The 21,703-nt window shown below is 40.2% G+C and overlaps 1 protein-coding gene across 1 annotated transcript in view; it reads right to left on the reverse strand.

Annotated features, from left to right (window-relative positions):
* Window positions 1-16,532: 16,532 nt before the first annotated feature.
* ANXA5 (annexin A5) overlaps window positions 16,533-21,703 on the reverse strand; it is a 28,369-nt gene continuing 23,198 nt past the window's right edge. Inside the window, exons 9-13 of the mRNA XM_032462696.1 lie at window positions 21,208-21,301; window positions 20,181-20,276; window positions 18,584-18,642; window positions 18,264-18,386; window positions 16,533-17,050 (exon numbers count right to left, since the gene is read on the reverse strand). Coding sequence (XP_032318587.1) covers window positions 16,988-17,050; window positions 18,264-18,386; window positions 18,584-18,642; window positions 20,181-20,276; window positions 21,208-21,301 — 435 coding nt within the window. The 3' untranslated portion in view covers window positions 16,533-16,987. The remainder of the gene's footprint in view (window positions 17,051-18,263; window positions 18,387-18,583; window positions 18,643-20,180; window positions 20,277-21,207; window positions 21,302-21,703) is intronic.

Here is a 21,703-nt window from a genome sequence, read left to right on the forward strand (position 1 = left end):
GATCAGAAAGCAGAATGCATAGAGGATTAACACTGAACATTTAAAAAGCAAAATTACAGTTGGCAAGAGTTGGGAGATGAAAAGGGGGTAGGAGAAATGAAGGGTAGAGTCTCTGGTACCCTAACCTCTCCCTCTAAGGGGTCTAGAGAGTCTTCCCATTGTTGTTAGAACAAGAAATGAAAATGTAAATATATTATTTAAGTTACATAGGTAACAATGAAAGGAACTCAGAAGAGCACTGTAAGGATGCTGGGGCAGGGGGATGGTATAGCTCAGAGGTACCATATGTGCGTAGCATGCATGATGTCCTAGGTTCAGTCCCCACTACCTCCATTAAAAAAAAACTAAATTAAAAAATAAGTAAACCTAATTACCTCCCCCTAAAACAAACAACCAACCAACCAGAAAAAAAAAAAGAGAGAAAAAAAAAGGATGCTGAGAGAAGAGGGAAGAGAAGATGAAAGGAAAGTAGAATAAATGAGCTTCACCACCATTTACTATGAAATAATATGAAATATTATTCACCCACAAAAAAGAAGGCAATCCTGCCATTGGTATCAACATGGATGGACCACAAGGGCATTATGCTAAGTGAAATAAGTCAGACAGAGAAAGATAAATACTGCATGATCTCACTTACATGTAGAATTAAAAAAAAAAAAAAAACAAGGTGGGGAGGGAGAATTGGATGGTTGTCAAAAGGTCCAAACTTCCAGTTAAAGGATAATAACTACTAGGGATGTAATGTACAACATGATAACTATACAACACTGATAAATGGTATATATGAAAACTGTTAAGAGAAAATTCTAAGAGTTCTCATCACAAGGAAAAAAACATTTTTCTCTTTTTCTGTGTCTATATGTGACAGTGGATGTTAACAAACTGACTGTGGTAGTCATTTCACAATATGTATAAGTCAAACCACTATGCTGTATACCTTAAACTTCTCAGTGCTGTATGTCAGTTCTATCTCAATAAAACTTGGGGGGAAAAGGATACAGTCTCTTTACTGTACTACCTCTTTGTCTCTTAGCAGATCACCTGCTCATCTTCGTGGGGTCAACTGAGTCCCAGCCCCTGTGTTGGCGTCCATGTCCTGCACATCTGCTCATTGCAGCCCACCTCCTGCATCTGGATTCAGGTTCTAGGTCCTTGAGTCTGCTCACTTCTGCATGATTTACTGGATCTTGTCTGGTAAAATTCTAAGATCTGATAGTGTTCATTATTGTTTTTAAAGTCTTAACTTACTGCCTCCAAAATATAATGTTCTATTATGTTCATCAGAGATTTATCCCCAACTCTAGCTATTTCTTCTCATCTCAAACAAGATATGTGTCATACACTTAGTTCAGTCAGTACAGTGTTCTATTCAATTTCCGTGCTTCCTTTTGTCTTTCTTATATGACTCATGTTCTAAAATCTAGTATCTGGTCTAAACATTGTAAACCCTATATAATCTTTGACCAACCAACCTGTAATAACTAAAGCGTGATCAGGCTCAAAACCAAGGTCAGAGACTCAGTTGACTGAGGTCATATAAGACCTGGTTAAATAATTGTCTGGGAGAAGTCCTTCCACACTCTCTCACTTCCCAAGTGATGTATCTTGGCCTTGTGCATAAATGATTATTCTGCCACCACTTTTTCTTTTTCTTACACCAATTGATAAAAATAGCTTTAGATCTTCAGAACATAGTGAGTGATAACACCTTGACATAAAACCATCAGACAGTCAAGATTCTTTCTGTGTTCTGGCTAATATAGTTTACCACTTTAAAAGTCTATTATATTATCAATGAAATAAAAATGAGAGGTAAATGTATGTAGAGAATATATTTTTCAGCATTTTAATGAAAAATTGGAAACAATTTAATCATCCTGTATAAATTATGATATAGTCATATGATGGAATACCATGCAGATGTTGAAAAACATACAGTCAAAATATATTTACTGACTGGAAGGAAGTGGAAAAGTGAAAAAAAATTAAGTTATGAAACATTTTGTAAACTGTGATTCCCATTTTGGTAAAAAATATATGTGCACTCTTATAAAAAATTCAAGAAAGGCATAGTCTTTGAACATAATACAAAATATTAACCGTGGTTATCACTGGGATTACTAATGACTTGTGTCTCTTCTGTCATATCCATATTTTCTAATTTTTCTGTGAACATGTACTAATTATATAATGATACTTTCAACTATTCTCTGAATTTTACACATCAAATGATAGTGTTTTCTTGTCATCTGTGGACTATAATAGTTTGTATTTTTAATTCTAGTCCCATCCTTAGTTATAATTTAGTTGCATTCACTTCAAAATTAAGGACTCACATATTCAGGAAAACAAGAGTCTGGTTAAATATATAACATCTTGTAAAACTTCTCATTGGAAAATACAGTAAATGGCTATTTCAAAAGGAGAGTGTTATGCACTAAAATGTTAACAGTGGTTAGCTCTGTCATGGTTTTGAGTAACTTCTTTTGGTTTCCCTTTTTTATCTTATTTTTCAAAATATGCTACCCTTAAAATGTTTTTAAAAGCAGAAGACAATGAAAAGTTATTCATACTATAATGTGCCATTACTCCATGGAATTCTGGAAATGCTAGAATAAATAGAGCAGCCCAGAAAAAGGGGCTGGGCATCCGGCCCCGGCCCCGGCCCCGCAGGGCTCTCAGCCACACACGGTTAACCGGCACAGTGTGAAAGACCTGACAGTCAGTGCAGCTCAGCTGTAAACCACCTGACTGCAGGGACCGTGTCTTAGACAACGTGTGCCCGCTGCGTGTTTTGCCTAGAGTAGGGGTACAGTATTTGTCCTGAAAGAAATAAGAAAGATCTCAAGACCCTTACTCAGAAGTTTCAGGACATTGACAGTTACTTACGTCCACCCTTAGCAGAAATCACATATGTATTCACTCTTTCCCCCCCAGTCTCACACATCTCAGTTAACTAGAGCCAGCATCCAGCCCCCGTAAGATGCCCCATCCCTACCCCTACCTCCATTCTGCCAGCATCTCCTGTAAACCCAGAGTTTCTCTGTTCCCCCCAAGACTCTATCAGAGAGGGCTCAGCCCTCTTTAAGCTTTAAGCTTAAAGCTTTAAGCTTTTCCAAAGGATAAACCTCTTCTCAAGTTCCAGGCATGACTTCAACAACCTGTGGATATAAATAACTTTGTAAGTACCATGACGTCCTGTTTTTCCTCCTACCAGAAATATTTTTAGGATTGTGCTATTGTGAGACATATGCATCTTCTAGACAGGCTAACAATATGGCACCCTTACAGAACTATATTTCACAAATATTTATTCAACATGTTTTAGTGGCAGCGGGATTAGTGCCAGCAAGGAATAATTTTTATGAAGCTGTCACTTATTTTCTTAATTTCTTCCTGAGGGAACTGCCTGTGTTAACAGAAATAAGATTTAGCAGTCTTTTGCAAATAATAGCCATTTTTTTAAATAAACCGATGACCTTTTTGGCATCCTCTACAACAGGTCAGACCACATGACCTCCATGTAAAAGATGTAGTTGGCATGAAGAAGAAACATCCTGAAATAAAATGGCAAGACAGGAAGAGTGCCTGATAAGAAAACTGCAGAGAAAGTAAATATTCAAAAACACTCATAATTCATGTGGAAAGAAGAAAAGATCAGAATTAACATTACAAAAACTTGAGAATGTAAGGGAAAGGACAAATATCACACATGGTCTCAAAGCACAGAGAAAAATGATAAAGAAATGAAAACCAAGGAGAATAGAGAAGAGAGATCTGACCTAAGGCTTCTATTTTTTCCTCAGGGAGAGACCAAAAAAATTAGAAAAATCAAACCTATAATTAAATAATCATCTAAATTTTAAAAAGAATCTTGGGGTCTCAGATTCAAACAGCCTCATTCCAGGGAAAGCCAACCAAAAGAAATTCATCTCAGACACAGCCTGGTAAAGTTTTTTAAATTAAAACAATAAAGAAAAAAAAAACTTCTAAACTTCCAGGCGGGTAGAGGTGAAAGGAAAAGGGAAAGTAATACAGATTGGTCTCATTTTTTTTTTTAATTTCTTCCACAGTGCTAAATGAAAAAAGAAACATCTACAGCTTTCAAAAAAAAAAAAAAACCATATTTTATAACCATGTTATTTTTCATGGGAAGATAACAAAATGACATTCACAGATATACATAGACTTGAAAAATATTTCACAAATATCCTTGCTCCAAAAACTCATTGAATATATAAATAGAACAAGACAAATCAAAATAATAAACACTCATATCAGGAAATCATATATAATATGATTGGTAAGTCCTTGCTGAAATTTAATTCCAAATTGAGAAATTTAGTTGGATTATCTGTGCCCCAGAGGATTCTTCCCTCTGGAGTAAATCTTGATGCTTCTCTCTCTGAATTCCTCATCATTCATTTATTAAACAAATAATTTATAAACGCCTCTTTTGTGCCAAGCACTGTGTTGGACCCTAAGGATATAGCGTTAAATCAGATAGTGGTAATCAGTTCCCTAAAAAACCCTGCAGTTGAGTGTTTCACTTCTCTTTCTTTCTCAGTAGAAAAGATCATTCTTAGGTCATATCCTTTACCCTACATTAAGCAAGAACCTCTTCTCATATATGCTGGCTACTTAAAATAATGATAGGTGTGATTACATTCCAGCAATTTTAGGATAGTTAAACTATTTTACAGTTTGGACACTGTGCCAGAAGAATTATTCTACAAAAGAGGTTTTGTTTCCCCACCACAAAAGCAGAATTGCACAGAGCAAAATAATAGTCATTTTCATTGCTAAGAAACCTAAATCATGATTTTCTCCCTCTTTAAAGATCATATTTAGTGAACAGAGTCATTTGAACTCTTCAACTGGAAAAAATGCAGATATTATTTGTCCCCAAGCACATTTTCCTATTGCCTTCCATCCAAAACTCAGGGCTGTTTCTCTGTTGGCTGTACCTTAAAATGAACTCTTATAGCAAGTAAGCATGTGAAAATGTTCACAGAGTTTATAGAGGGCCTTACCTGAACTTGGCTTCACTGCCTTCTCTTTTAGTATCCTTTCTTTCTCTCCCAAACCTGCATCTTAGGTAGTACAGATCTAAACAAATGAAATAGAAATACTAGAATAATACATAGCAGAGTGTTCCAATATTTACACAAAATTAATAACACAGAAAGGTAAAGGTATTTTCAAAATCTAATTCAATTTCACAAATCCCTTTTCTTTTTTGAATAATTAGACTGACTTGGCCGAGTATTATTCATGCCAAAAATTTGGGTCTATAAATTATGTCTAGCCTACCCAGGGTGAAATATTCTGCTGCCATTAAGTGATATTTAATTAAACATTGATATTTATGTTAAATATTATATTGATACAGAACTTACAACCATATGGAACTTCAGGAGACTGATCAGTCTGGTTGTGAGGGAAACTGGATTAACCAGGCTTTGATCAGAGAAGCAGATCCACCAGGGAATAGATGTAATAAGCATTTATTTGGGGGATTTATCCCTACACAATTGTAGGATCTGAGTCTGTGTTTCTATGTCTGGTGCCTGAAGTCCACAAAGCAAATAGTCAAGAAGGGAAGATGAATGCAAAGTGGAAGAAGCAAGGACAAACCAGAAGAGTCTAGGAATTTAACCTACTTACAAGCTCCTCCACTGGCCTTTTACAGTTTAAGAATTCTGGCAGAAGACACGAGATAAAGGACTCTGTTACAGGATAGCAAGCAGCATGAGCACGATGTTTGTCTGGGTTCCCCAGTCCCCCACGTCCCATGGGGGCAATGCAGAGGGTCCCAGATGGATGCCACATATATGTCATAGCAGAGGAATACTGAGTCTGGAAAATTCACCAAAGTAAGTAAGTGTAGTAAGCAGTAAGCAAACCTGTTCTCTGTCCTAGTTGGAGATATTATTTCATCCTCAAGGTGGCTCATTGTAAACACAACCCTGACAAATGTCCGGGTAAGAAGAGACTTGTATTCTTGGCACACGCAGCAAGAACATCCATGGACATGAGCGCCCGTGGTGGACCGCCTCTCCCAACACTTGGGAGGCTGAGCTTGGACCCATATGGGTGAACTGGAACCTGCCCAAGTCTCTTACCACCCCCAGGTCTCCAACTTTGATGATGGGTGTGTCCTACAGGAGACACAGGTGCCCTCCATCATAAAGCTAAACACACACCAAGTCCAGGAGTTGGGAGGGCTAGAGGAGGATGAGGCAGGAGCTGACTCGATGCAAGCCCAGCTGCTGTCCCGTGCCGACCAGACGAGCCCGTGGATAAATGACACCTCACTAAATTTTAGAGCATAAAAAGCAAAATGACTGCTGTTCCACTTCTGCCTTCCAAACCTTGTGCAAAATATCTCTCATGACCTATGCTAACCCCAAATCATCCAGGAAAGGGAATTCTAGAAAACACAATTCCAGCTCAGCTAAGTTAACCGATACAATCCACCACAGGCTATGGACATATGGCCTTCGTGTTACCTTCCTTCCAAAGCTGCTAAGCCTCACTGTCCACCTTTGGGCAACAAGACTCCTATCACTCTCATTTCATGAAGGAATGGCTGAGAACCACAGGGACAATAGAAACCACTAGTCACGTTGTGTCGGGGATCCCCAAGCCCACCCCCAGCTTCAGTGATTCTCCAGGAGGACTCACAGGTCTCAGCACATAGTCATACTCACAGATAAAACTTATTACAGTGAAAAGACACAAAGTAAAATCAGCGAAGGAAAAGCTTCATGCAGAGAAGCGTGGAAGAAACCAGACACAAGTTTCCAAGAGTCCTTGTCCAGGGGAGTCTCCCAGAACATGCTTAATTTTCGCAGCAGTAGGTTGTAATAACATGTGTAAAGTCGTGGGCCAAGAAAGCTCTTTAAAGACTCACTGCCCAAGAGGGTGGGTATAGCTCAGTGGTAGAGCGCATGCTTAGCGTGCATGAGGTCCTGGGTTCAATCCCCAGTGCCTCCATTTAAAAAAAATTTTTTTTAAACTTGAAATGGAGACTCATTGCCCAAAGTTTTTCTTGGAGGGCTGGTCACATAGGCACTTCTGCCTAGCATGTACTCAGATTCCAGACTCCCAGCAGGAAAGCAGAGGTGCACCATAAACCATACTGTTTGTGGAGTTTAGGCCCAGTGAGCTGCTTTTGTCAGTTGCATCTACGATGGGAACCTTCTCAAAACCCAAGTCCCCAGCTGCCAGCCAGAGGCCACCCACGCAATCTGGTATGAGCCAAGTCAGAAGGCAGAGGCTATTGGTTAGGAGGCTGTGAACAGGGGATGATCTATGTAGGCAAAGAGTGAGGGCCAGGACTGGAAAGATGGCTGGGGACAAATTAGGAAGAGCTTTAAACTACAGAACAAGATTCAGGCTCTATCAAGTTGATCATGGGGAGCTATTGATGGCTTCTGGGCCAGTGGAGAGATGATGAAAATGGTACCTGAAGAGTACAGCGGCAAAGGTTACAGTAGCGTTTCCTAGCTCTTTCATTGTTGCCCACACAACACACGGGCTTTCAAAGACATTTTTCCCTAAGCACCACCCCCATGAATTTTTAATACTACAGATATACTGTTTATCTGATTATGCATTGTATGTATGTATCTATGTTTTATACATTAAAAGAGTGAATTCTTTTCAGCCCCCAAGAAATCAACATTTACCCTCTTAGGGGTGATATTACCCTTATTGAGAATATTAGGTTATAGGATGTGTAGAACTGGAGGGTGGTATATCAACAGATGGACACACGAAGTATTTCTGTTTTCCTTGTAGCAATCCAAGCAGGCAAGGAGAGGAGAAGCTGGGGCCTGATGACAGAAAACGTGCTAGGTCAGAGTGCAGTTTGGAGGCAGACTGAAGGAACAGCAACCAGGAGAACAAGGAAGTGCTCAAAGAGGTGGCTGCCTCAGGGGAGACGTGGCAGCAGTTTGCAACTGGATTCTCAGGAGAAGGCGGGAGGCCCAATCAGGCAGATGGCACACGGGACTAGGGAACCCGGGCACGCCAGCTGGGATCACCCTGAGCTGCGCTACCCGGTGTCTGACTCACAAGACTGCCCGCAGGCAGGAGCAGAGGCTGACCCAGACAAAGCTGCTAGAAAGGAAGCAGAAGTGAAATCTGGGAGTCTGGGGCCTAAGAGGCAGAAGCCCTGTCTTCAGGACAAATCTGGGACCCAGAGAGCAGCAGTTGGACTCCCGTCCACAGCCCAGCAGGGCAACTGGTGACCATCCTCCATGAGGGAGGAATGGAGGTAGTGCAGACGCTGTCTTCTTTATGTCAACCTGACTGGCCAGGGTCAAGCTTCCAGAAAAGAGACACAGGGGTGGTACAAAGGGAACTAGGGAGAGCAAGGGCACAGAGATGGACAGGACCCGGACCAGCAGAAGGGCTCTGAACAGCAGGGCACTTAAGAAGTCCTCTCAGGACATCGGGTTCAAGGTGGCGGCGGTCTGAGCAGTTATGAACCCCAGACTCTGAAAGGGAGCATCAAGGAATTAAAAATCTCACAATAAAGAGAATGGGAGGGAAGCCATCAGCACAAGAGAGATGTCATCAAATGTCTGGGAAATAGAAGAAGGGAAGGAGAAGAGGTGTCTGATAAAGCCCTAACCAAAAATATATAGAAAAGAGGCTGCAGATGAAGAGAAAAGCAATCTGTCCCATAGCACCCCCAGAAGGCTTGTGACTCACGGATATCTAGTGATAGCTAGAAGCCTGGAGAACGGCCTGCAGGACCTAAAAGCAGGAGAACTTAACATTTGTCTGTGGAACAAAGCACATCCACATACAATACCCTGGAGCTTAGAGCCTCACTCACCAATACCCCATCCCTTCCTCCAGGCACAGAAAAAAGGAAGGAAAGAAGGAATAGAAGGAAGGAGAGAGGGAGCGAGGGAGGGAGGGAGCGAGGGAGAGTGGAAAAGGAGGGAAGGCGAAAAGAGAAAAGTCCTTTTTTAAAACATTGAGAGGCACGTATAAGGAGAAGCAGGTCAGTTGGTGAGTACGGCCACCCTCAGAGCTAAGCCACCCCCATGCTGGTATTCAGAGGTGTCCCGTGTGTAGCCAGCCTAGAGAGAGAGATCAGTCTAACCAAAGGGTGGCAGCTCCAGGAAAGAAATACCAGGAGGAAAAATGTGGGGACAGTTCCATAGACTTCCCACGACACTTGGATATTACAGGCACTAAGAAGCCATAAAGGCAGATATCTTGAGGCTAGGAGATATAAGTACACAAGGAGAGAAATAAACTCATAGAACAGAGTTAGGTTAGCTATTTGTCAATATTCTTAACTTTTCTATTTCAAATTGAAGACTCAATATACTGACAAAAGACTTCATAGGGATCATAGAGCAGAATGTATAGAGGGTTAACACAGACCATTTAAAAAGCAAAATTACAGTTGACAAGAATTGGGAGATGAAAAGGGGAGAGATGAGGGTAGAGTCTCTGGTACCCTAATCTCCCTTAGTGAGGGGTCTAGAGATTCTTCCCGTTGTTGTTGGAAGAAGAAATGAAAATGTAAATATATTGTTTAAAATTACATGGGTAACCATGAGAGGAACTCAGAAGAGCACCGTAAGGATGCTGAGAGGAGGGGGAGGATAAAAGGAAAGTGGGATAAAGGAGCTTCACTGCCATCTGTCATAGCAGGGAACCAACAGAAAATCTCGAAGTGAATAACTAGGGAAATAGTAGGATATATAGTAGCACATTTTATACACACACACATATCTCAGAAATACGGATGAAACTTCCTGGAAAAAAGTTAAATGGAAAATGATGAAAATGTTTAAGGCTTTTGACACCCACCCCAAGGGGGAACAGCATGTTATATTTCCATGCTGTTCAACTTCTTAAACTGGGGTGTTTATTCCTTTGATAAAAGTGAAATTTTTCTTTAATAAAAAGAAGCCATTCGTGTAGTCCAAATAAAGTAATTAATTCCAGAAATAGCATAGTAGCGGGAACAGAAAGGAGGGGCAGATGTGATAGACATAATGAAGAACTGTCTGGATGTGATAATTTGTTTAACATGAAGGACAAAGAAAGGGAGGATACGAAAATATTCCCAAAGTTTGGGGACTGAATAATTAGAAGAATTTTAGAGCCACCATCAAAAACAGGGAATTCGGGAGGGCAGACTCATCTGTGGAATCTGTGATGAATGTCGTTTTAGACATTGGTGTAGAAGGGACAACGGTTTTTAAAAGTGAATTTAACTGTTTAAAATATTCCTTTATTTCAAATATCAAAACCCAGAGGACAAATTCATTCTGCAGGTTTTGGAGTTTTTTGTTATTCTTTTTCTTCTTCTCTATGTGCACCTCTGGCTGTGTCTTTTAACTGTTGTCAGGTTGAAAAATGGAGACAAATGTGCGTCATCCATAGAAAATATCCAAAGACTCTACAGGGGAAGGAGACACGCTCAGTGCTCCACTGAAGGGTGGGGAGCAGGCGGGAAGGTGGGAATTCATTAACTACCAAAGACCACAGGGGAAAGGAGGAACCAGTGCTTTAGAAAACAGCTTTGAACGTTCTACAACAGGCAAAACAGGATGATTCTAAGCTACTGACAGTTGAGTAACCAAGCAGAGGGTTAACGTTTAGATTCAGTTTTGTCTGAGTGTTCGGGTGAGGAAGACTGCGGAGGAATACTCTCTGAAGCTGAAAAATCAGAAAGTGCAGCGTAAACAGAAAACAGAAGTGAAGTTCAACTGTGAAGGAAGTAAGTTTACGCCAACAGCACCACCCCCTGGGCACAAGGCAGACTGCCACAGACTTGGCAGGAGAGTCTTAAGCGAATGTGTGAGCGTGCACGTGTGCACACGCGCGCGCACACACGTTCAAGAGAGAAAAACATCCCCAGAGGGTTCTGATCACTAACATTAAGTATAAGTACCAAATCAAGTAATAAAATGTCTTTCCCCATTTATGTCAGCTAAACTAAGAGTATATAATTTGGAAATTGCACTTAAACCTAGGATGTAGAACATCACTCCTACCCTAACAAAGAGAAAATACTGTGTATATTACAAAACCATTTTTTGGAGACCACCTGTGGGAGACAGAAAAATACCCCTGCTCCCACCAAAAAAAGAAAGAGAGAGAGATGTCCATGTCAATCTCTAGAATCTGTGAGTATGTGACGTCATATGGCACAAAGGTATTTGCAGAAGTAATCTTGAGATGGGAAAAGTACCTGGATTACCCAGGTAGGCCCAGTGTATATAACACAGGTCCTTAAAAAGGGAAAGAGTTAGAGTCAGAGAAGGAGATGTGAGGTCAGAAAGAAGAAATTGGAGTGCATTGATTATTGGCTTCAAAGACAGAGGAAGGGCCCAAAAGCTAAGAAATGCAGGTCTCCTCTAGACGCTGAGATAGACAAGGAGATGGAATCTCCCATAGAGCTTCCTGAAGGGAACCCAGTCCTGCCAACACCTTTATTTCAGCCCAGTGAGGCTGATTTTAGACTTCTGACCTCTAGAACTGTAAGATAATAATTCGGGTTATTTTAAGGCATTAAGTGTTTGATAAATACATATACTGATGTCTGTATATTAAAAATCAGATAGACAGACAGACAGACATTTGAATTTACAGTTTAATACCTTCCCCAAAAAAGTTTCATGACAGGCTTCATTGGCAAATCTACCAAATATATAAGGAAAATTTTCACACCAACTCTATATAAACTTGCACAGGATAGAATAGAAATACTTCTCAACTCATTTCATGAGGGCAGCATTACTCTGATACCAAAACTAGACAAAAAACATTTCAAGAAAAGAAAACTACAGGCCAATATCCCTCATGAACATGAGGGAAGCAAAAATCCTCAAAAATATATTAGCAAAACAAATCCAGCAACATATAAAAATGATAAAGCATTATGACAAAGTGCAGTTCATCCTGGGAATGCAAAATTGTTCAATATTCAAAAATCAATTGATATAATTCACCTTATCCATAGAAAAGGAAGAAAAACCAAGAGTCTGGTTCAAGCTAGCAACATAGGAGGATCTTGAAGTCGCCTCCTCTCACAGGCACACCAAATCTATAGCCATGTAGGAAGCAATTTCTTCTGGGGGAAAAACTCACCTCTCTCAGTGACTCCCACTTATCAGACAAATGAGGAAAAAACCCACACTGAAGCAGATAGGAGAGGCTGAGACACAATCTCACCACAAACCCCACCCCAGGCGCGACAACCCACAATCGTGCAGGAAAATACAATTCCAGAGCTTCTCCCTGAGCAGCTAAAGGCTTGAGGCACCCCAGCATCAGGTACCCCAATTTTAACACCTACACCCGACAAGCCCCCCAGGTAGCTAGCTTTGAAAACTATCAGGACTCACATCCATGAGACCCACCCACAAGGCTATAGCAAACTGAACAACAGTTCTGAAAAGGTTGGCATAGACTCACCCACCCAAGGCCAGGGTGGAGGCAGCTAACTGAAAAGCAACCAGATTTCTGTGAAAGAGGCTTATGTGAGTGTCTTTAAGTGTCAGCCTGAGGGGCAAGCCTCTACTTTAACGCACATCTAACGGCCCCCTGCAATATTCTCCGGAGATGGAGGCCAGCAGGTGCCATGTCGCACCGTCCCTCTGCCTCGCTCCAGGCCACTGGTGTCTCTGGAGAGGAGCTTAGACACCATCTGGTGCCTCAATTCTGCAGCTGCCGCCCAGATGTGTCTACATCTCTAGTGGCCAGTGTGGCTCACACTCACAGGTCCCACGGAACTGTAACAGATGGAGAAAAGGTTCTTACCTGGCTGCTGCCCCCAGGGCACAGCAGAGATGCAAAGACTGAGGCGCCCAGTCTCTGTGAAAGAGGTTGATTGTTTATCTTCATAGCTGCATCCTAAGGGGCAGACTTCTAACTAAACACACACCTAAGGGCTGACTGTAAATCTCTCTGGAGACCTTGGAGGGCGGGCACTGTCTTCGCACTGTCCCGCTGCCACGCTCCAGGTTACCTGCATGTCCTGTAAGGGAGCATGTGCGTATATCTGGTATCCTGGGTTTTGTGGCTGCTGCCCCGGGGACACCCTTTGATCACCCAGCTCTGGTGGCCATCATGGCTTGTACGTGTGGGGCTGTAACAAATGGAGAGACAGTTCTTGGTGGGCTGCCCCCACCAGGCACTGCACAGACAGCAGACAAAAACACACCCCCAGCCTTTCTGTGAAAAGAGGCCTGTTTGCTTGTCTTGGCACCTCGGCCTGCGGGCTAGGCTTCCGGCCTGGCACACTTACAGGGACCTACAGAAGTGCTCGCCAGGGATGGCTGCAAGTGGGCACCATCTTTGTACGCTCTCTGCCTCACTCGTCTCCAGTGTCTCCCAGGGAGCTTGTGCACGGTGCAACAACGTTCGCAGCTGCTGCTCAGGTGACACTTCTCGGTCACCTGTCTCTGGTGGCCAGCAGCGCTCGCACTGATATGTCCCACAGGACTGTTACAAAGACATTATCCTTAACCGGCTACCCCCACTCACAGCACAGCATGAGACAGCAGCCTGAAAGGAAGAAGTAAAACTGTCATTATTTGCAGATGACATGATATTAAAAAGAAAACCCGTAAGTCTCCACCAAAAAAAAAAAAAGGCTAAAACTAATAAATGAATTCAGTAAAGCTGCAAGATAAAAAATCAATACACAAAAACCTGCAGCATTTCCATACACCTACAGTGAACTATCAGAAAGAGAAATGAAGAAAACAATTCCATTTACAATTGCATCAAAAAGAATAAAATACTTAGGAATAAATTTAACCAAGTAGATAAAAAAATCCTGTACACTGAAAACTACAAGACACTGCTGAAAGAAATTCAAGCAGACACAAATAAATGAAAAGATACTCCATGTTTATACACTGGAATAATATTGTTAAAATGTCCCAAAGCAACCTACAGATTCAATGCAATCCCTATCAAAATTCCAATGGCATTTTTTACTGAAACAGAACAAACAATTCTAAAATTTGTATGGAGCCACAGAAGACCCCAACAAAGCTGAAGGCATCATACTCCCTGATTTCAAACTATATCACAAAGTTATAGTAACCAAAACAGTAGTATGTTATTGGGCTAAAAATAAACACATAGATCATCGTAACAGAGAGCCCAAAAATAAACCCATGCATATACAGTCAATTTTCGTCAGAAGAACCAAGAATATACAACAAGGAAAGAACGGTCTGTCCAGTAAATGGTTCTGGAGAAACTGGACAGCCATATACAAAAGAAACTGGACCACTAACCTACACCATACACAAAAACTAACTCATAATGGATTAAAGATTTAAACGTAAGACCTGAAACCACAAAAACCCTAGAAGAAAACATAGGTGACAAGCTCCTTGACATCAAACTTGGTGATTTTTTTTTGGATTTGACACCAAAAGCAAAGGTAACAGAAGTAAATATAAACAAGTAGAACTGCATCAAGCTGAAAAGCTGCTGCACAGCAAAGGAAACCAACAAAATAGAAAGGAAACCTACAGAATGGGAGAGAACATTTGCAAATCAGATGTCTGTTAAGGGGTTAACACCAAAACACATAAAGAACTCAACCCAATAGCAACAAAAATAATCCAATTAAAAAGTGGGCAGAGGATCTGAACAGACATTTTTCCAAAGGAGACATACAGATGGCCAACAGGTACATCATAAAGTACTCAGCATCACTAATCAGGGAAATGCAAATCAAAACCACAATGAGGTATCATCTCACACCTGTTAGAATGGCTATTATGAAAAAGAAAAAAACAAGCGTTGGTAAGAATATAGAGAAAAGGGAACTCTTCTACACAGTTGGTGGAAATGTAAATTGATGCAACCCCTATGGAAACAGCATGGAGGCTCTTCAAAAAATTAAAAACATGTATTCATCTTCGTATTTTTTCACCATGAGCTACAAGTCTTGACTACATTCATGTATGACTGAAAAATTGTGCTGTACACCAGAAATTGACACAACATTGTAAACTGACTATAACTCAATAAAAAAAATTAAAAACAGAACTATCACATGATTCGGCAATCCCACTTCTGGGTATTTATGCAAAGAGAATGAAAACATTAACACAAAAAGATATAGGCACCCCCACATTCACTGCAAAATTATTTACAATAGTCAAGATATGGAAGCAACCTAAGTATCTATCAACAAATGAATGGATAAAGTAACGTGAGACAGATACACACACACTGATATCATTCAACCATAAAAAAGATGGAAATCTTGCCATTTAGGAGAACGTGAATGGACACTGAGAACATTATACTCAGTGAAGTAACAAGAAGATAAGTACTGTACAATCTCATTCATATGTACAATCTAAAAAACAAAAACTTACAGTAAAAGAGATCAGATTTGTGGTTCCCAGAGGCAGACAGTAGGGAGTGGGGAATTGAAGGAAGGTGGTCAAAAGGTACAAACTTTCAGTTTAAGATAAGTAAGTCATGGGGATGTAATGTTCAACATGATGACTATAGTTAATACTGCTGCTGACCATATACTTCAATAAAAATATATTTTAAAAAATACTGCTATATGGCATATTTGAAAGTTGCTAAGAGTAAATCCTAAGAGTTCTTATCACAGGGAGAAACATTTTTTCCTTTTTTTTTTTTAAATCTGTATGAGATAATGGATGTTAACTGAACTATTTGTGATAATCATTTCTCAATACATAGAAGTCAAGTCATTATGCTGTACACCTTAAACATGTGTTGTATGTCAACTGTATCTCAATAAAACTGGGAAGGCGGGGGAGTAGAGACAACTGATTGTCAACTTGGCTCTGCATCAGAATCCCCTATGAAGCTTCTGAAAAAAAATCCAATGTGATACGTATACACACATAATTTTTAAGGCTCTCATGGTTATTCTGATGACCAGCCAAGCTTGTGAAAAAAATAGTATCACTATTTAAGTTTTCAACAGGAGAGTAGTCCATTTATTTAAAATGTCTTATTAACAACAATCATTTCCTTAAAAAAACAAAACAAACAAAATGCATCTCTAAGGGAGTAAGTGAAATTGACACCAACCGAAGCAGTTTGAAAACAAAATTGAAAGGTAAATATTAGAAGAGAGAAAGAAACTCTCTTTTTGTCTCCCTACTGTCTGCTTTTTTATCTCAAAGAAGGTGAAAACAAGAAAAACAAGTTAATAAAAGTAGAGTCAAAAGTAGCACTCTGAATTTTCAGGTTAAGTTTAAAATCAGTTTTCTACTAAGCAACTAGCATAAACCCTGCTTTAATTGATGTCCATGTAAACATGCTACCAATAATCAGAGACCCCCTTCAACCTCTCCCTCATTCCACACTGCAGAAGAAATTCATTTTTCCGTACTATATTTCAAGCTTTTCACCCAAAAGCCAACTATAAATTCATCTGTTAACTGACACCACTGTCAGTTGACTAGCTTGAAAAAAGACATCATTGTCAAACAGGTAAATTAAGTAAATTTTCTCAACACACCCACACATAATTAAGAGGAAGGAAATGTTTATTATTCATTAATCTTTTGAATGCAACCATCATAATTTTTCAGGTTTAATTTAGTAGCAAACTTGATTAATAACACTTCCAGGAGTTCACAATTCCAAGGCTAAGGTTCTGATTAAGGTAATACGGTTATCAGTTTAATATAAATGAAGCTTTAAAAAAAAAAAAGCTACAAGCAGTCGGATCTCTTAAAGGAAAATATGAAAGATCCAGACTTTGGTCTCAGTAACATAAGTACACTTCAGTACTACAACAGTCAAAGAGAAAGATCTTAATGGAAGATCAGAAAGGAGCACCACTACTCTCTTCTACAGCATACACGTTTGGTCAGAGCATGCTAGGACGAATAAGGCAACGCGCCAAGCGCTAGCGGATGAGAAGCGCAGCGAGATGTGCTGAAGGACAGCAGGCCGGGCCAGGGCCCCCCGGCGCTCATCAGTCATCTTCACCTCCACACAGCAACAGGAGGGCTTTCTTGTAGTCCCCAGATGTATCACCCTAAAACCCAAATGTACTCCATTAGCCTCCGTGACTCACAGAAGTCACAGAAAATATGAAACTAAGACATATTTGACAACAAATACTATTCATATGACTTTTCTCCCAAGTGGACAATCTCTCTGCGTGTGACTTTCACATCAGGAATGTTATACAGGCAGTTTCCTACCGATGGGACTTCGCTTAGCTTTATCCCTAATTTTACCCCTTAAAAGCACAGTTCTAAGACAGTGGGGTATGTTCTTCCCTCTAGGAACACAGAGAACAGGGATGCTTTTACAACCATGCTAAGGCCAAGCTTTCTAAACAAGATGTAAGTTTCCATCACGTAGTACACATCTGGCTACAGGAGCAATGCTGGGACTGCCTGGCTGTTATGGCTCTGCGTCAGAGACAGAGGGGCAGGATACAGTTTGCTTCTGTTAGTCTTATACACAGATGTATGCATGGAAGAGCTCTGCCTTTCATTCAGCCCAGCCACACCACGCACCACATACTCACACACACACACACACACAAAATCTTGCTCAGCTGAGCACACACACACACACAGTTAAAATCTTGCTCAACCGAGATACTGCTTTGCATACAGCCTACATTCCCCCTTATCAAAGAGAAAAAGAGAGAAAGATATAAAGAAAGAAAGGGAGGGGGAGACAGAGACAGAGAAAGGAAGGAAGGAAGAGAAAAAGAAGTCAAAAGGTCTTAAGCCAAATTCCACTATAGGCCACAGTGTCCCCTGCTTTTAAATGGACAAAAATTAAAGTAATACTTAAGCTTTTTACTTACTTCTAATAACACCTGGTTTGTTCTTTCCTGAACTATGAACCAATACCAGAGACAAGGTGATAACAGACAATGAAGGAAGAAAAGACCATGACATGAAAAGAAAGGAAGAACTGATAAGACAGCTGGAACTGATAAAAGAGAGAAAGAACACATTATTATCGTGGACAAGGGGTTGGGTTTTGGTGAGTCATCTGTCACCACTACTAAATAATGCTTCTAAGCTCACCAAGAGCCAATCTTTCACTCGGAAGCCATCATCCATACTCCAGGAAACATTATGCCAAGCTTTGTAACTCATAGCTCTAATCATACCAGTGAAATTTTAAACTTAACACAATAATTGGGTTCTCCCATCCATGTCTTGCATGATACATACTGGTCTGCTGTAGATTTCTAAGTGTAATTTAAGGAAAGGTTCTACTACCTTAATCATGGAATAAAGAGAGGTGGCAAAGTTCTTCCTAAACTCCTTCCTAATGTTATACAGGTCAATCTCACTCCTGGAAACCAGCACTCTGATGAGGGTATGATCATCTGTCCCCGCTCCCTTTAAAAAAGAAAGAGAGGCACGTTGTTTAAAAAAGTCAATTATATCATCAAACTCCCCTGAGTTGGGTGAATCAATAAAGTAAAACAATTTAGCAGAATTGAACTACACATTTTAAGGAGAAAAAAACTCAATGTCTATTATCTAAAACATGCTAGAGAGATAAATTAACTAGAAGACTCAACGTATGCACTTACCTTCATAGCATAGTAGAGGGTTTCTGCGAGGTAGGCAGGTATACTTCGAATGGATTTCACTAAGAAAATAAGTAATATAATGGTCACATGCTATTCTGATGTGAGAAAAGATGAAGTAATTAAAAATCAAAAGCTGCCCCAGGCTTACAGCTCTACTTATATAAAACTATGCAAGGAACACAGGCTAACTAACTGCTCATTTGCAAGCTGCTCTGACCTCCTTGCTACCGAGTATCTCCACAGATCCTGGCTTGAGCTCTCCTCACAGTTCTGAGCGCTACACGGGGTGCAGGGGTTTCAGTGCCCCTTTGTTCTATGAGCACCTTTCTGCAATGGCAGTTTCGGCAGACTGGGCTGTTAAGCCACAACCTTTTTCATCCCCAGTGAATTATACAAACATCCTCAGAGTTTTCACTTCAATATATTCAAGCAAATAATACAAGCTACTTACTCTCTCTAATCTGTGACAAACCTTAGACATCTGCCTGTAATCTTAATCCAGGTATTCTCTCCGTATTCTTTAACATCCGTGAGTCACACAGGGCGGCGTGAGACTCATACGTTTTGGGAGAAATACCCAGATAAACTGGTAACAGAAAAGAGTGTCTTCCCTGAAAATGTACAAATCGACAGTACCTTAGGGCTGCTCAGAACTCAATCTGCTTAGCTTCAGAAACTATCATATGAGAATTCCTTAATATACCAAAATAACACATCATTGAATGGGAAGCAGTATTTTCTTTCTTCCAATGCTTAAGAAAAGCAGCCACCAAAACTAAAAACACCATAATTTTTACACGTATTCCAGTTACAAAGGGGATATCTAAAAATTTTCTATTAAAATTCATTAACAGTGGACTCAAGTGAAAGGTTACTGTTAGTCCTGGTTCACGCACATTTTTAGCTCATTCTCCAGAAGTCAGAGAGCACAAGAACTTCAACTCAACACCAAATACTCGGAACAACAGCAGCCAAAGCTTCCCTCCACACCCATATGAAGACCAGGACCACAGGCGACTCACAAGCTACATTCTCCCTGGACTAGAAGAATATCTACTACTACAATAAACTGCACAAACTCAGTTCTCCAATTTTTCTAGGTTACTCTGAATATTTAGCTAAAATTAAACATCAAACTATTTAATCAGGAAGACAGTCACCATCACATTTTCCACGGTTATCAAAGATACTTTTTCTAAATCAGATTCTAATTTCTCAGTCGGCCTCAAAGCTGTGACAACGATATTCAAAAGAAAAGCAGAATTCCACAGGTGTCAGAAATAACATTTACACGCCTCTGAGACAATGACATTTCAGGTTCACAGTGAAATAGTGTTATTTTTAATGCAGCTTCTAAATGATTTGTAAACAATTCTCTTAGTATTCCCATAGAATTAGATGAACTAACTAGAAAATCATGTATTTCCAACATCAAAACAGACTTTGAATTGGAAATTTAGGGGTATGCTTCACCCAAATATCAAGGTAAGATCTTTTCATGAAGAAACAGCTAGCTATTTTCAGATACAGCTTCAACTGAATCAAATACTTCAGCTCTTAACACCACAAATATCATACACAATAAAAAATTACTTACCGACAGCAAGGAGTAATTTCTCCAAATTACCAGAAGTCTCTCGGTCAATGGTTTCTTCAATTTGAAATCCTGATATAGTCATGTATTTGTCAAACACTAGAAAACAGGAAAGCAATTTCTTAATCACATAAGAATCACTTTCCAGAAACAAGGTATTTACTCTAACCAGGTACTTTCCTACCAAACACAAATCTCCCCTTTTTCCTTGCTGAGAGACCCTAATTTTATTCAGAGCCTCAATGTGCCAAGCCCTAAACAATGGATTATAAATATTCTTTGTTTACTCACTTCCCAGAACCTCCTTATTAGTTTAAATGAGACCTAAAGGTAAATAAATCTGTTGGAGAGGATTCTGAGTAATCTTTCCCTTTCCTTATTAAAAGCAACAGACAGCTATTAGTTTACCCCTTTCTTTTCTTCTTGAGGCAAAAATGGTTGATATGCTTGGAGCAACAGCAGCCACGTTGTGACAAAGAGGTACCGAGCATGAGAAAGAAAACCAAAGCACTCAGGGGGGTGAAGCAGAAAAAGAAAAAGAGCCCAGGTCTTGCCAAATCAGCCAAGGAATCCTACCTACAGAAAGCCCAATTTTTAAAGCCACTATTAATAGTGTTTTCTGTCACTTGCCACTGAACTCATTCCTACCTGATACACAAATACTGATGAATATCCAGAAATGAGCCCTTAGGTACCACTATCTAGGAGGAAATTCTTGTAGGGAGCTACAGCTCGGTGATTTGTGACTATGAGAGTAACAATCTAGAGGCCCACCTCCCTAATCATCATATGACAGTGAAGAGAGTTAGATTAAAGATGTCTAGTTTTGTGAAAGCTACAATAGCAAAGAGAATTGAGATTTCTCAAGGTCACCAAAAGAAAGAAATATAAAAACTGATTCATTCAGTAAGCGTCTGTTATGCATCAGATAATTTTGACAAACTGGCTCCTGTACTTTAAAAATTAACCATTACATACAGAAAAAAAAATTTACCAAAGTACCTGCGTCATACACACTTTTTTCACTCACCCCTTCTCAAATGAGACACACTCCGTGTTCCAAAGATGGTAATAAACTTTTCTTCATCCGTCCCCCACTTAAGTTCTCCAGCCTGAAACAAAGCCTGTGAAAATTTCAACCCCAGTTAATAAACTGTTCTTCCATCTCATTTCCATGTTCTTCATCACACTTGTGTTTTAGTCCCTGAATGCTGATTTACCTGATTCTTCATCTCCTATTTTTCAATTCTAATGTTTCCTACTCTGAAACTCCCCTCACTGAGCTTGGGGCGACTTTGGACCTTGCCCCTGAACTGTGCCACAGAAGATTAGTGGGTCAGAGCGATAAGGCATAGCAATAAGGCCAAGTTAAATGTTCCCAAAAGGTCTACCATAACTTCCAGTCATTCAGGAGCAATGGTGTGGTTGGTGGAAAGCTCTGATTACCCCACTGTTGATGCATCCACTTACAGGGAAAAAATTTAACCAGGAGCTAAGGTGTCTGCATTTTTCTGTTTTGCTTGCTC

This window comes from Camelus ferus, chromosome 2 (assembly GCF_009834535.1).
Source record: "Camelus ferus isolate YT-003-E chromosome 2, BCGSAC_Cfer_1.0, whole genome shotgun sequence".
In the NCBI taxonomy this organism is placed as follows: domain Eukaryota; kingdom Metazoa; phylum Chordata; class Mammalia; order Artiodactyla; family Camelidae; genus Camelus; species Camelus ferus.